General features: G+C 29.7%; 1 protein-coding gene across 4 annotated transcripts in view; it reads right to left on the bottom strand.

The window, feature by feature from the left end:
• LOC132929816 (mucin-2-like) overlaps positions 1-12,787 on the bottom strand; it is a 29,761-nt gene that overhangs the window by 5,146 nt on the left and 11,828 nt on the right. For all 4 annotated transcript variants that reach the window (XM_060995398.1, XM_060995396.1, XM_060995397.1 and 1 more), the window contains exons 3-6: positions 3,132-3,400; positions 614-779; positions 309-485; positions 69-247 (exon numbers count right to left, since the gene is read on the bottom strand). In XM_060995398.1, coding sequence (XP_060851381.1) covers positions 69-247; positions 309-485; positions 614-779; positions 3,132-3,400 — 791 coding nt within the window. The remainder of the gene's footprint in view (positions 1-68; positions 248-308; positions 486-613; positions 780-3,131; positions 3,401-12,787) is intronic.

Below are 12,787 nucleotides of genomic sequence, written 5' to 3'. Positions count from 1 at the left end.
TACTTTCTATTGTCATATAGATTTTAATTTAGATTCTTGTTACGTTTTACTGCATAATTTATATTTACTTTGGACATCCTGATGAATCTGTCAATTGTATACTTGTAGTGGTTGCGGATTCATAATTATCATTATCATATGCCCAGCATTCTCTTACTCTTACATCGTAAGCTTCATCAGTACTTTTTACATATACAATTAATGAAAGCGATTCCCCAATTTTTATGATCTTATCAACTGGTGATGTCTATAAGAAATAGATTTTTATTACAAACTTATTTATTTTTTAAAAATATTTTTTAACTTACATTTGGATATTGACCTCTTTGTATATCCATCCAACATTGAAGTGTGCCTTCATTTCCGGAAGGAACAGAAACAACTTCTAACATATCGACTACTATAGGCTTGAATCGTACTCGTTTACCTGTACCTGGTTTTGTCTCCGACGGACATGAGACTTTTCGTGCTAAATCCCATTCTTCCTAAAAAGTAAAAATAGTAACTCAAAGTTATTTTTTTTAGGAATATAAAATTTTATTTTTATACAATATAATAACTTTTTATAATTACTTTATTTTAGATTGTTAATAATGAAATTCTCATAGATTACCTGTATTGTACTATCTGTCTGGATTATTATTGTATTTTCAATAGAACCTAAATCACAACCACCACCATCTTCAGTAGATGAACAACCCTCATTTACAGGAGGACGACAATCTTCAATTGGTATTAGGAACTGATATGAGTATTGTCCTGAATCACTCTGCACAAATCTACAAACAAAATGATCTTTTATAATATAATATTAAATTTTGATTAATATATTTAATTATAAATTTATAAATTTAATTTTAATATTGTTATACTTTAAACTTAATTATAAGTTTTTTTTGTCATAAAAAGAGATTTGTGATTGGGGGGGGGGCTGAAGCCCTAGCTACTAAATGGAGCATTGAAGCATTCATACAGGTAATTAACATCTAAAAAAATGTTTAGTACAACATATTGGTATGTTGTATACTATTTACTTAATTACAATATTGACAGAAAATAAAACTTGCTAAACATTTTTTTTAAATGTGCTATTTCATATAGTTATAATAGTTGTCAAAATTATATTTATAATATATAATATACATTATATATTTATACACCACATAATTTTCAGAAAAACGTATAATAGCCAAATGGTATATCAATATGAGCTGCAACAATAGACTCCGTAATAAGAATGCTTATTATTCTTAGTTCTTGGTAGGTATTATGATTTATGGCTACAAATCTACAATGTAAAATAATAATAAAAATAATACCACGATAAATAAAATTTGTTCATTTACGAATTACGTAATCTTAAAAATTCGAACACGAATTTTGTATCATAAACTATAATAATACTGATAAAGGAAATGTTTGCGGGGGGGCTTAGCCCCTAAAGCCCCCTCCCTATTTACGCTCATGCGACAATATTAATTGTAACGTCTAATAAATTCAGTCTTTTATTGAACAATTAGATTTCATTTAAGTAAAATATTTCTTCATGTATTTAGCCTTCATATTACATAATAAATAGACAAAATTCAATGCACTTATTTAAATTTCAAAATGTTAATACACTTTCATTTATGACTTGTTATTATGTATGCAATTAGTATATTATACGTTATTTGAATAGAATTATTTTATTAAATTATCCCTCTCATACTTAAAAATGGATTTTTATACATATTATTATATTTTAACTTATTAAATATAATTTTTTTTTTTCTTTTACCTTAGGCATAAAAATAATTTTGACCGTAGTTATAAACATTAGTAAATAATAACAATATAGACAATTACTTACATATGTATATATTTTAATAAATTTAATCGAATAGTATAAATACTAATTACAGTATTTATAAAACACAAAACTAAATACATTTTGATTAACTATTAGAATGTATAATATTATTTAATACCTATCCATTAAATATAATGTTATACCTGCTAAAAATTTAAATACGATTAAACAGATTTTAGTTGATAGTATGAATACTCAAGTATAGAGAAATTTGGTTGAAAATATTGTATTTTACAGCTTATTGGATCCTAAGTACTTAAGTATTTTCTTAGAAAAAGTATTATTAGATAGAGAATAAAGATACAAGATAGTATAGTGATTTCATTCGAAATGTTAGCTTGTTGTGTATTCAACTGGAAATAACATTATTGTACAGAGTAAAAGTCGTCAATTCCACAAAACGATTATGAGTTTACGTATAATGTATCATTTGAAACATTAAAAACACATCTTTGAGGGGATGGCAGCGTGTGTAATAAAAATAAATACGAATTTAAAATGAAAAAAATACGATCAAATAATATAGTTTAGTATAAATTACATCCAATCCAAAGTTATACAGTTTTTTTTTAACATAGGAGTGTATAATATGTGAATTTATCATAATTTATTTTATATTATTTATGTACTTCATGTACATAGCCATATATTTAATATCAATAGAAAATTATTACAAATAAAAATACTAATAATAATAACCATTAATATTGAATCAATGATGAGAAGTAGTGAGCATAGTTAACTAAAATTTTAATTTGGGTTGCATACAAGAAACTTAATACTGTTAGACGTTAGAAACTTAGAACTTATTATGAAAAGATAAAAAAAGATAATAAAGAAACTATTACCAGATAGTCGGCGAAAAAAAATTAGTTCCTGGTACCTGCAAGATTGCATAAATATTTCGCATTTATCGTATATCAATGACATTCATTGTAAAATGTATATTTTATTATTATTATATTTTGAGATTGTGGTCATTCTTATATATACATTTTTTTTAAAAGTGCTAATTAATTTATTATATATCAACTATATACAATACAGACATTGGCTGATTAAAAAATAAACATTAATAATGACATTAATTTAATCTAGTAAAATATAAAAATAAAATTCAATAAAATAACAAATACAGTGTACAGTTTCGTTGATTCGTAATGAAACCGAAATCGTGTAGGAAGCAATAATTATAAGTTTATATGGAATTAAAGAAAAACGTAATATTCCCTCCCCCATGCGCCTGGCGATTGATGAAGGACTTTCATCGTGCACTCACTTGCATTTGGGATCGTCGTGTCGACCTTTGCTGTAGATCACGCCGTTAAACGGTTCCAGGAATTCGATTTCCACGGCTATGACGCCGTCAGCTGACGCAGCGCCGCAGTCCACGCGGATGCCCTTGAGTTGCACCCTGTGTTCGACGCCGTTTTCATGCCCGTAACCGCTCTGGCGCACGAACCGATCGGCCATGGCGGAGTTCATCATTATCACTCCGGAATCATCTTGGCTGGGGTCCACGCCAACGTCCAGCGGCGATCCGCCAGCCTACAAAAAAAACGTATCGTAATATTAATAATTATTAGTCACTTTTAAAAAAAAAGGAAATATTTATCGTCGACAAGGACAATTGAAAAAAAACCGCAAGAAACCATTGTTAATTAATAATTATTATTCATTGCAAAATTCGTAAAAAGTGGTAGTGAGAGAAATAATTGTTAGACACATTCATCACTAGAGTTATTTTATAAATATTATTATATAACATAATTATAGTATTTATAGGTACACTTGAATTTTCGAAATATCGATTTGATAAACGACAAACATTTTGTGTTTTTTTATATGTAGCTCACATAATGATGATATTGTTATTTTTTTTTTTTTTTTTTTTACCATAAGGCTGGTGTTATTTTTATGAAACATAGGTATTATTAAATATATTTTGTTCAATTTATCAAGATTATTCAAGTTTTTAAATATAACATGCTTTTGAATAGTATACTACGTTTTTTTACAAACGGTTTATTAAAGATTACAGTTGGCATATTTTTCAGACAGTTAACAGTTAATAGGTAAATAAATTAGAACAGTGAAATACTATGGCAATTAATCTAAAGATCAAAAATTGTGTGGTCAGCATATTTATAATAAACAGATAGTTTTTATTTTAGTTTTAAAATGGTTAATTAAACTCTTTATTATTTATTGTCAGAAATTGTAGTGTAAAATGTAAATATAATATAATAAAATATTTTGTAATCAAAATAATACATTTTAATAGGCATGAAATAAAATAACCTTATATCACATAAGTGTGAACCTATATACCTAGTTTAAATTTACAAAAAAACTATATGATCAAATAATCATATAATGTCTATAACTGTATACAATAAGAGTTCAAAACATTAACCATTTTAGGTCAAGTTTCCACGTTGAACGACTTATAATGTATTATATTACGGCCGACGTTTGGCTCAAAACGATTATCGTTTACTCAATTGGACATGTTCGTCGAAGTTATGACAATGAAGAAAACTTTAAATACATATATATATATACCTATTCTAATATACCTACAACGCAAACAATAAACAAATAACACAGATTGCTGAGCTCAATATACGAAAAGAAATGATAAGAAATTTGATAACCAATGATATAAATTATAATCATATCATAATCCCAAAATTGATATTAATAAAAAAACAAGTACTCAAATATCGCATTTAAATTATATAATTGACCTACCAACTCGTTTATTGTAGTATTTACTATTGTAACTCGTGCATTGAACTTTCACGTCATTAAATCGAAAATAGAAATCCAAATTATGTATATTTAATCGGAATATTATTACAATATTATGATGTAAAAGCATTTTTTAACGAACAACAAGCAAATTTTTTGAGACCTACCAACACGTCAGTCTGATTATATTGTATAGCTAGCTAGCTATCATAATAGGCACATATTATCATCTACGTATTCTGTAGGTATTATTTTTATGACTATATAATATAGGGGTACAGCGCAGCGGTCTGCAAATGGAAGCAGCGAACGGTCGCTCATTTAGTCGTAAACGATCCATCGGACTGTAGAAAAACAATGTTACGATAATATTATATTACACGTACATGGTACATTGGTTGTAAGTAAATAGTGAAACATAACACGGCGTTAAAGAATCGTTTGTCGGCGGCGGCGTAGGCGTCAACAAATGACGGACGGGAATGAATACACTCGAACTGCGGTGGTATTCTGGCGATGATAATAATATTGTAATATAAATATATTATAGTTACATAATGCGGGTGACTGAAAAAACAAACCGATATAATCGTTTGATATGACACCGTAGTAATACGATAATAACATTATCGTCGTGTATCGACCATCAATATATAATAAGATAATCCGATGACACGAAAATAAAAAAAATGAGGAACGACGGCAGCGGCGATGACGACGAACAAACAATATCGATATACCTATATAGATAGGTGTGTGTGTGTGTGTATATACAGTCACCCACGTATATTAAATATATTGTTTCCGGTCGTGGAGAAAGCGCCGACGCGCGACGGTACGGATCAAAGGTACCTATATAATATTATGGTCTCCGCTCACTCCTCCGCCGCTGCTCCACACCACCACTACTCGCGCCGAAGATCGACGCGTTATTATCGCGGAGAAACAGAGGGTAAAAGCATTGCTCATTTAACCGGCAGTACACATAATATAGTTCCTCGCACGACGCGCCGGTGTGTACTTGCATACTACACGTGCACAGTATTGACGGAAAGGAAAAGTGCGCGGCGGCGGTGTTGTATAGGTTTAAAACACTTCCAGTCCCGGTTCGGGTCAAAGGTCGTGCGTACAACGTTATTATAATAATGTTGTGTGAGTGTGTGTATAATATAATACACGATAAATCGTGAAAGGAACACGACGGCACGGCTGTGTCGGTTGCAGCGGCATATATACTACACCGGCAGGCGTATTTATAAAAGTGTTCGATCGAGACTTTTTCGAACGATCGACGGCAAATACGACGAGACGAATTTTTATTTATTTATCATTAATATTCCGCCGGCCGTATAAATCGCTATGGCCAACACGTCTCCCCGGAGGGCGCCGAGGACGCGCGCGTGACGCAATTGCGCCCGAGAGAGGCTGTGAACCCGCGTCGCCACCGATAAAGCTTATAATAATACAGGCCATCTGCGAAATAATAATTCGAAAATACTCATATATGTTTCGGGACAATATACCTACTTTGGCCTCGAGTCGGTGACCATACGTGATTACAATTACGTACCTACTATTCACTACTATTCAGTGTTGGCAGAAATATATGCACGCGCGCGCGTGGGTTTTGCGTGCGCGTAATAATATTATTATAAAAATAATACGCGTGTAAAACAACACGCTGCAACCTGCAGGAGGTAGCGCAATAATATTTAAGACGATACCGCACGATTCGATAATATTAGTCTTTGGCAAATTTAATATGGCGATCGATGGGCATCCGTATTAATACTATAAAGTAACACGTCTTATTAATATTATAATGTAACACTGCTCAGACGATGACTTAACAAATATTTAATTCGACAAACCGGTCGCATTATAATTAAACATATATAATATGTAAAACATATGCATGTGTGTGTGTGTGTGTGTACATTATACAGGTCAAATGCGTAAAAATTAAATTGTTTTGAAATGAAAAAATAAATGTCAAAAATGTCCGTAAATATTGTGACTGCATATGTCAACAATGACCAGTGGTGCAAGTATCGATTCTCGCTGTGGTGTATTATAACATCTCAATTATAATTATTCAATGTTCTCTGGACGTTTATCGTTATTCAAAACACTAACCTGGAAATCAACTTGTTTTCTTGATTACAATTTTAAATGATTAAAAATCATCATCGAGAATATACTGAAATGTGGGTTTCTTCCGATGCAGAGTATAATATCTGACATGCAGACATGACTCAAAAGAACATTTGCTCCCCCGAGACAACGCGTCGTCTCGTTGTTGCGACAAAATTAATGAAAATATTAAAAATATTTAAGAAATACATTTTTGTTTTAGAAAACGTATCACATTTTTAAACACGGGTGATGCCTTTAAATTTGCTAGATTCGTGCGGTCCTTGGCAAACCACAGTTAATGACTAGTAATTACACATACATAAATAGTTTGTCACGCGTCTTGATACTTAATCGACTCAAATGAATATTCAAGGAAATCGATAGGAGTCATATATATATGCCGATTAGCAAATTGGCATATTGCGTACAGCACCTTTAACTTTAATCTCGAACCACTTTAATTTCCAGTTACTTTTTAAGTTTTCGATAGGAATCAGTTAAGTTAAGTTACTCAGTTATTAAGACATTTTATTTAAAAAAAACTACAACCATGGATAATATGTCATAATACCCCCGTCTGAACGTTATTTGTAATGTCCATTTAATATTTTGCGTCGAAATCGCTGATTTATCATCAAACAATCTTTCAGTAAGATTTTTAACGACAATAACAGCACAGTTTATGAACATTTTTACATAGACATCAAATGATTTTTGTCGAATATCAAAAGTGAAACGTAGTGCATCAAGACTGTTTTGACCACTTTCCCCGCTCCGGCCACTATGCCCGTGCGTAATACGGACGTAAATCACGAGATTATTAAAATGCGTGTTTTTTAATATTATTATTATACAGCTAATGGCGATCACATCAAAAATGAAGTACAATCCGTTTAAAAAAAAGAAATCGACAATTTAGTCATTACCAAGTGCAAACACACTTTAAGATAATATCGGGAATTTTAACTCCAATTTAATCATTTTTATAGACTTCAGTTTTTATAAAAATAAATGGCAACTATGAAGTTGCAATTACAGTTTTGTTTAAAACTAATATTAAATATTTTCAACTAAATGTGTTCTAAGACTAAGAAAAAAATGTTAATTTAAAATAAAATTTGCAATATTTTTATTTTATTCTTAAATTATATTATAATGTTTAAATAATCTCCTAAAAACTTGATTTATTAATATGATTATAATATCATAAATTTTAACTATTTATGTCGGGAAAAGTAAATATTTTATGCAGATTATATCTTTAATTTATATTATAGGTTATTTAAATTCAAATTGTGTGAATTATAATTTAATCGCAATTTCTTAGTAAGAAATATTCAAAGTAATTTATATTTAAATATAAAATTTACTAAAACAAGTATACAAAAAGTAATCCGTTAAAATAGAAAAAAATCTACTATAAAATGTTGACTTTAAAAAATGTAATGGTTTTGTGGTTTTTAGTCTGTTTGACAATACTTCTTGCTAAAAAGATATTTATTATTTTTTACACACGATTGAACAATTAAAAGTAGGTACATAAAAACCAGTGAACGTGAAGAGTTGCATGTATGTGTAACATATTTTAAGTAATTGGATCGTATAGAAGTCGTACAATACAGAATCCACGCTATCGTTAAAACTATCACGGACAAAATTAACTTTTCAGTTTGTCGATTTCATTATAATCCCGTTCGGTGAACTGAGTGTGTGTTACTCGTATTTTTTTAACCAACGTCCATATCTCGTGTTTTCCCTCGACGCAAAAGATTCGGGTTTTTTTCCAAGTAAATGTACTGCCAAAATGTTGCGATAACGAACTAATACAATATGTTTATAGTGTGTCAATATGTCGACATGAACATGACAACTACTGCACAAATTATTGTAATGCATATACTCTGAACGTGATAAATTGATATGGCTTTCCAAATCACTGTACAGAGAATTTGTAATACTCAACACGTGGTATATAGTAGTAGTACCTACCTAGTACCTATAACAGTCTAACGAGTAGAGTGAATATAATGTAAAATAATTTAAACACGTAGTTTATTGGTCGGAAAATGACATTCTAAAAGTAGTCCAACACGATGAGCCGCGTAAGTTCACAAGTCACAACCTATACAATACCTGCAGCGTGAACATTTTAATAAATTAATCTAGCCTTGGTGATAACTTTAAAACAAGAAGTATTATTTTCGTATACGATACTGCATCTAGTGGTTTTATCAGAAATCGGTTGATTTTGATTGCCAAAAAACGTCCATGTATAGTGTAATTCCAACACAAATAACCAGTTATATTATAATCAGTTATATAATACACTTCAATGAAAACGAACATAATCGAATTGAATTACAATAATTTATATAGATATATTACGTGACGCAATTTTAATTTATTGTGAAAATCAAGATTTCTTTGATAATAGTAGTATTAATACTAGTTCGAGATGCGTTTATATTATTAACGCCATAAGAATCAATGATTTATTAGGGACTTCGACGTATAACCCGTTCATGTATGAATATCTGTAAAATTGTAGGTGTGATTTACAAACGTTGTTTTTTACGAGACAATAAAATATATTACGCATATGACGGTTTCGTTTCACAATAATGGGACAAACGACATAATGTTGTTATACCTACTTACCTAAAAAAATCGGGTTCGGAGAAGAAGAAAAAATGGTACGGCGTAAGGTCAAAATTCGATTTATTGACTTAACGTACATAACGAGTTTTGTTTTTGTGAAAATAAAAAAAATGAGAGCGGAGTGTTGCCAAAATACTGGTAAACTTAGCTATGTGCCATTTTGTGAACAAATCGGGAACTACGTGTATTTATTTTTAATATTTTACTGGAATGCATTTATTATAATAATATAATATAATTTAACTTTTTTATCATTTATTTATTTAAACATTTTTTTTGCTATAAGTATTGTTGATTAAAACATTTTTATATCTACTAAAAATAATAATACTATAATATTATATTAATAAACACTGAATTAAAAATGCGTATAATCTTTACATGTCAAATAGAAAGCAAATAAAACGAGTGAGAAAAACTATGAACGCCATAATACTATAATAGAATTAAATTTTAATTATTATTCGTTCAAAAATAATACGTTTCTATAATTTTGAAACTGACGTGATTCTTCATGCTTAATTTAGTTTTCATTATTTTATTGAATTATATAAAATATCAGAAACCATAGCAATTAGTATACAAATATAATATGGTATAGGTACTGCTTCGAATCGAATAATTCCAATAAATAGGTAGTTTTGATTTTTGAAGAAGTTGATAATGTTTGTATTTGATCGTAGATCTAGTGCAATGCTTGCTCTACACAGTTTTCATTTTATTTCCTATTTTATGTAAATTATTAAAATGTCCAACGATCAAGAGCATACCGAAAAAAAACCATTCGACAAATCATAATTTTTAATCATAATTATATTAATAATACCTAAAATTTCAAAATCGTCTGCACGTCAAAACAATTAGAATATATTATGAAAATTCTTAAATCCACGATAAAAAAAAAATTGCTGCTAATACGCTTTATATAATTAAATATAGATAGACTGTATATTATTATAATAATTATTAAGACTCGGATATTAGTGCAATAAAATACTTGATGAAAAAACCCTTGCAAAATACAAAAAAAATCTTAATAAGTGTATGACCTAAATTCACAAAATGAACTTAATTTTTTTTTTATAAATGCCTTTTAGATTATTGAAATAACATAAAATACAATTATTATGAACGAATGTTAAAATTTAAAATAAATTGTAATTTGTAATTGAAAAAAAAATACTCTTGTTTTTTTTTAAAAAAAGTACCTAATAGTTAAAAATACCTGACCTATCATTTAAGTATAAAATGATGTAAAAATATGATAATTCCAAAAATCAAAATCCAACATTAATTTTATCTTATCGCAATTGTCTAGTTGTACATCCATATTATAATAATATATTATATATGGATCATTATAATTTTTTTTAATATACAAACTTTATCACGTTTTATTCTATTTACCTCTGGCGTTATTTTTTCCATGCGGAAAAAAATTATAGCTTTCCACATCCATAAGTATTATAATAATAACCAGAAATCATAGAACATAATATGTTATATTATAAGTCGTGCTATAAAAGGTTTATTATTAAAATCAATAATAATTTTACATTATATATATATATATAAGGTGCAAAATTGACGCACTTGCTATTATATTCAGTCAGACAATGTGTATATACTATTTTCTATATGTAAGTACTAGTTTTCGCCTGTTATAGATATACGTGTATATTATATATAAATGTATGTATTGTCACTCCGTGAAACCACCGGATAATTCATATCATGCAATACACAGACAAGAATATGAATGTTTCCGGTGCGGAAACTTAGAAACTTCGAACCACGTGCTCGATGAAATTGACAAAAACTTCCCCGGCAACCGGAGCACGTTTATCATAATACCGACGGTTGTAGACGAATATATAATATATGTTTACCTATGTTTAATATAATATACATATTATATACTATAGGTTAGGTACACATATCCGTTCAACCTTCACTAGTCGTATATCACATATACATACTTATATATTAATATGTATAATGTATATATGTCTCGAAACATCACTCACAGTCGAGTAAAACTATCATTTTTATTATAAAAAAAAAACTGTACCTATATTCGTGTAATAAATTATTCTGTCACTGTTGCCATAATAGCAGCCGTGTCTGTATCTTCGATATTTTTTTTTTTTTAAGTCCGATGAAACCAGAAATCCATTGAAAATATCTCTATAAGGTGTAAACTTAACACGGTCTTATACTCAAATCTTTTTCAAAACAGCCATTCAACTAACAACTAACTCTATACACTATTGTTCGATCTTAAAATAAAATGTATTTATTTATGTTTTAATAACACCATGTTTCTGAAATATTTTTTGGGTGTAAGTGCAATGATGACTCAAAAGATGATTTATATTGTATAGCTTCTTATCTTCTCAATAATATAGACCGGAAAAATTTAACTCTCGCACTAGTATAATTTGGACGCTTCCTAAAACTTTGAACATTTAACAATTTTATTAATTATTTCTCCATTAATAAATAGTTTAGCTGAGTTATTTTCAGTGTTTGTTGTTGAAAGAGTGTTATTGCAAAAGTTTTATCCGGGTTTTTATGCGTCTCATTACTAAGGAACTGTGTTTACAAGTGGCCGAACTTATTTCATTGGTGGAACTTGCACAACAGTTTGTGTAAGTTATCACATTTTACTGAAAATAGATAATCGAGATTTACTTAAAACTACGTCTCTCGTTGTGTTTATGTGATACTCGACCTCTAGGCAAGATCTTGTTATATTCAAAAAGTATTTCTCGAACGTCAGTGTATACTGTATAATATAATCGGCTGGATTGTCGTTCGCGTCCTTGACATTTATAAACGCGTTTAAATTATTCATAATCCTTTTAGTAACATATATATATATTGCGGGCAACGCGTAGGTATCTATCACCAGCTACTCAGAGTTTCACAACACCGACGTCGTATATTCTTCGTCTTCTTCGACAGACTACAACGACGAGTCAAACGTCATAATGTTGTATAATAAGCGCTCGTTGTAAATCTTTTAGCGGCCTCATTATCTGATAATCTTATAGTAGCCCATCTTTAGAATCATATTTATCCTTGTCTCCCTCGTTTGCCGTAGTCGGTCTCTCGCGCATCCCCTCTCCTTCACTGGACGTGTCGCAATCATCCGATGAGAACCGATTACAGGATGTAACATCGTAATGATTGTGAAATATATATATAATATGTGCTCAGTAAAATCACCGTCAAATGATTAATGAACGTGGGGTACGTCGCTGCCGCTGCCAAAGTCAAAACCCTATACGGTTGCATTTTGTCAGTCGAGGACGTACCCTCTACCACTCTCACAGCTCCGAATACATGATGAGTTATTATAAAGTTTATATTTACCTATATATA

The sequence above is a fragment of the Rhopalosiphum padi genome, chromosome 4 (genome assembly GCF_020882245.1).
Source record: "Rhopalosiphum padi isolate XX-2018 chromosome 4, ASM2088224v1, whole genome shotgun sequence".
NCBI classification, from domain to species: domain Eukaryota; kingdom Metazoa; phylum Arthropoda; class Insecta; order Hemiptera; family Aphididae; genus Rhopalosiphum; species Rhopalosiphum padi.
The sequence above is the reverse complement of the archived record's forward strand: the minus strand, read 5'-3'. Positions and strand labels throughout refer to the sequence as shown.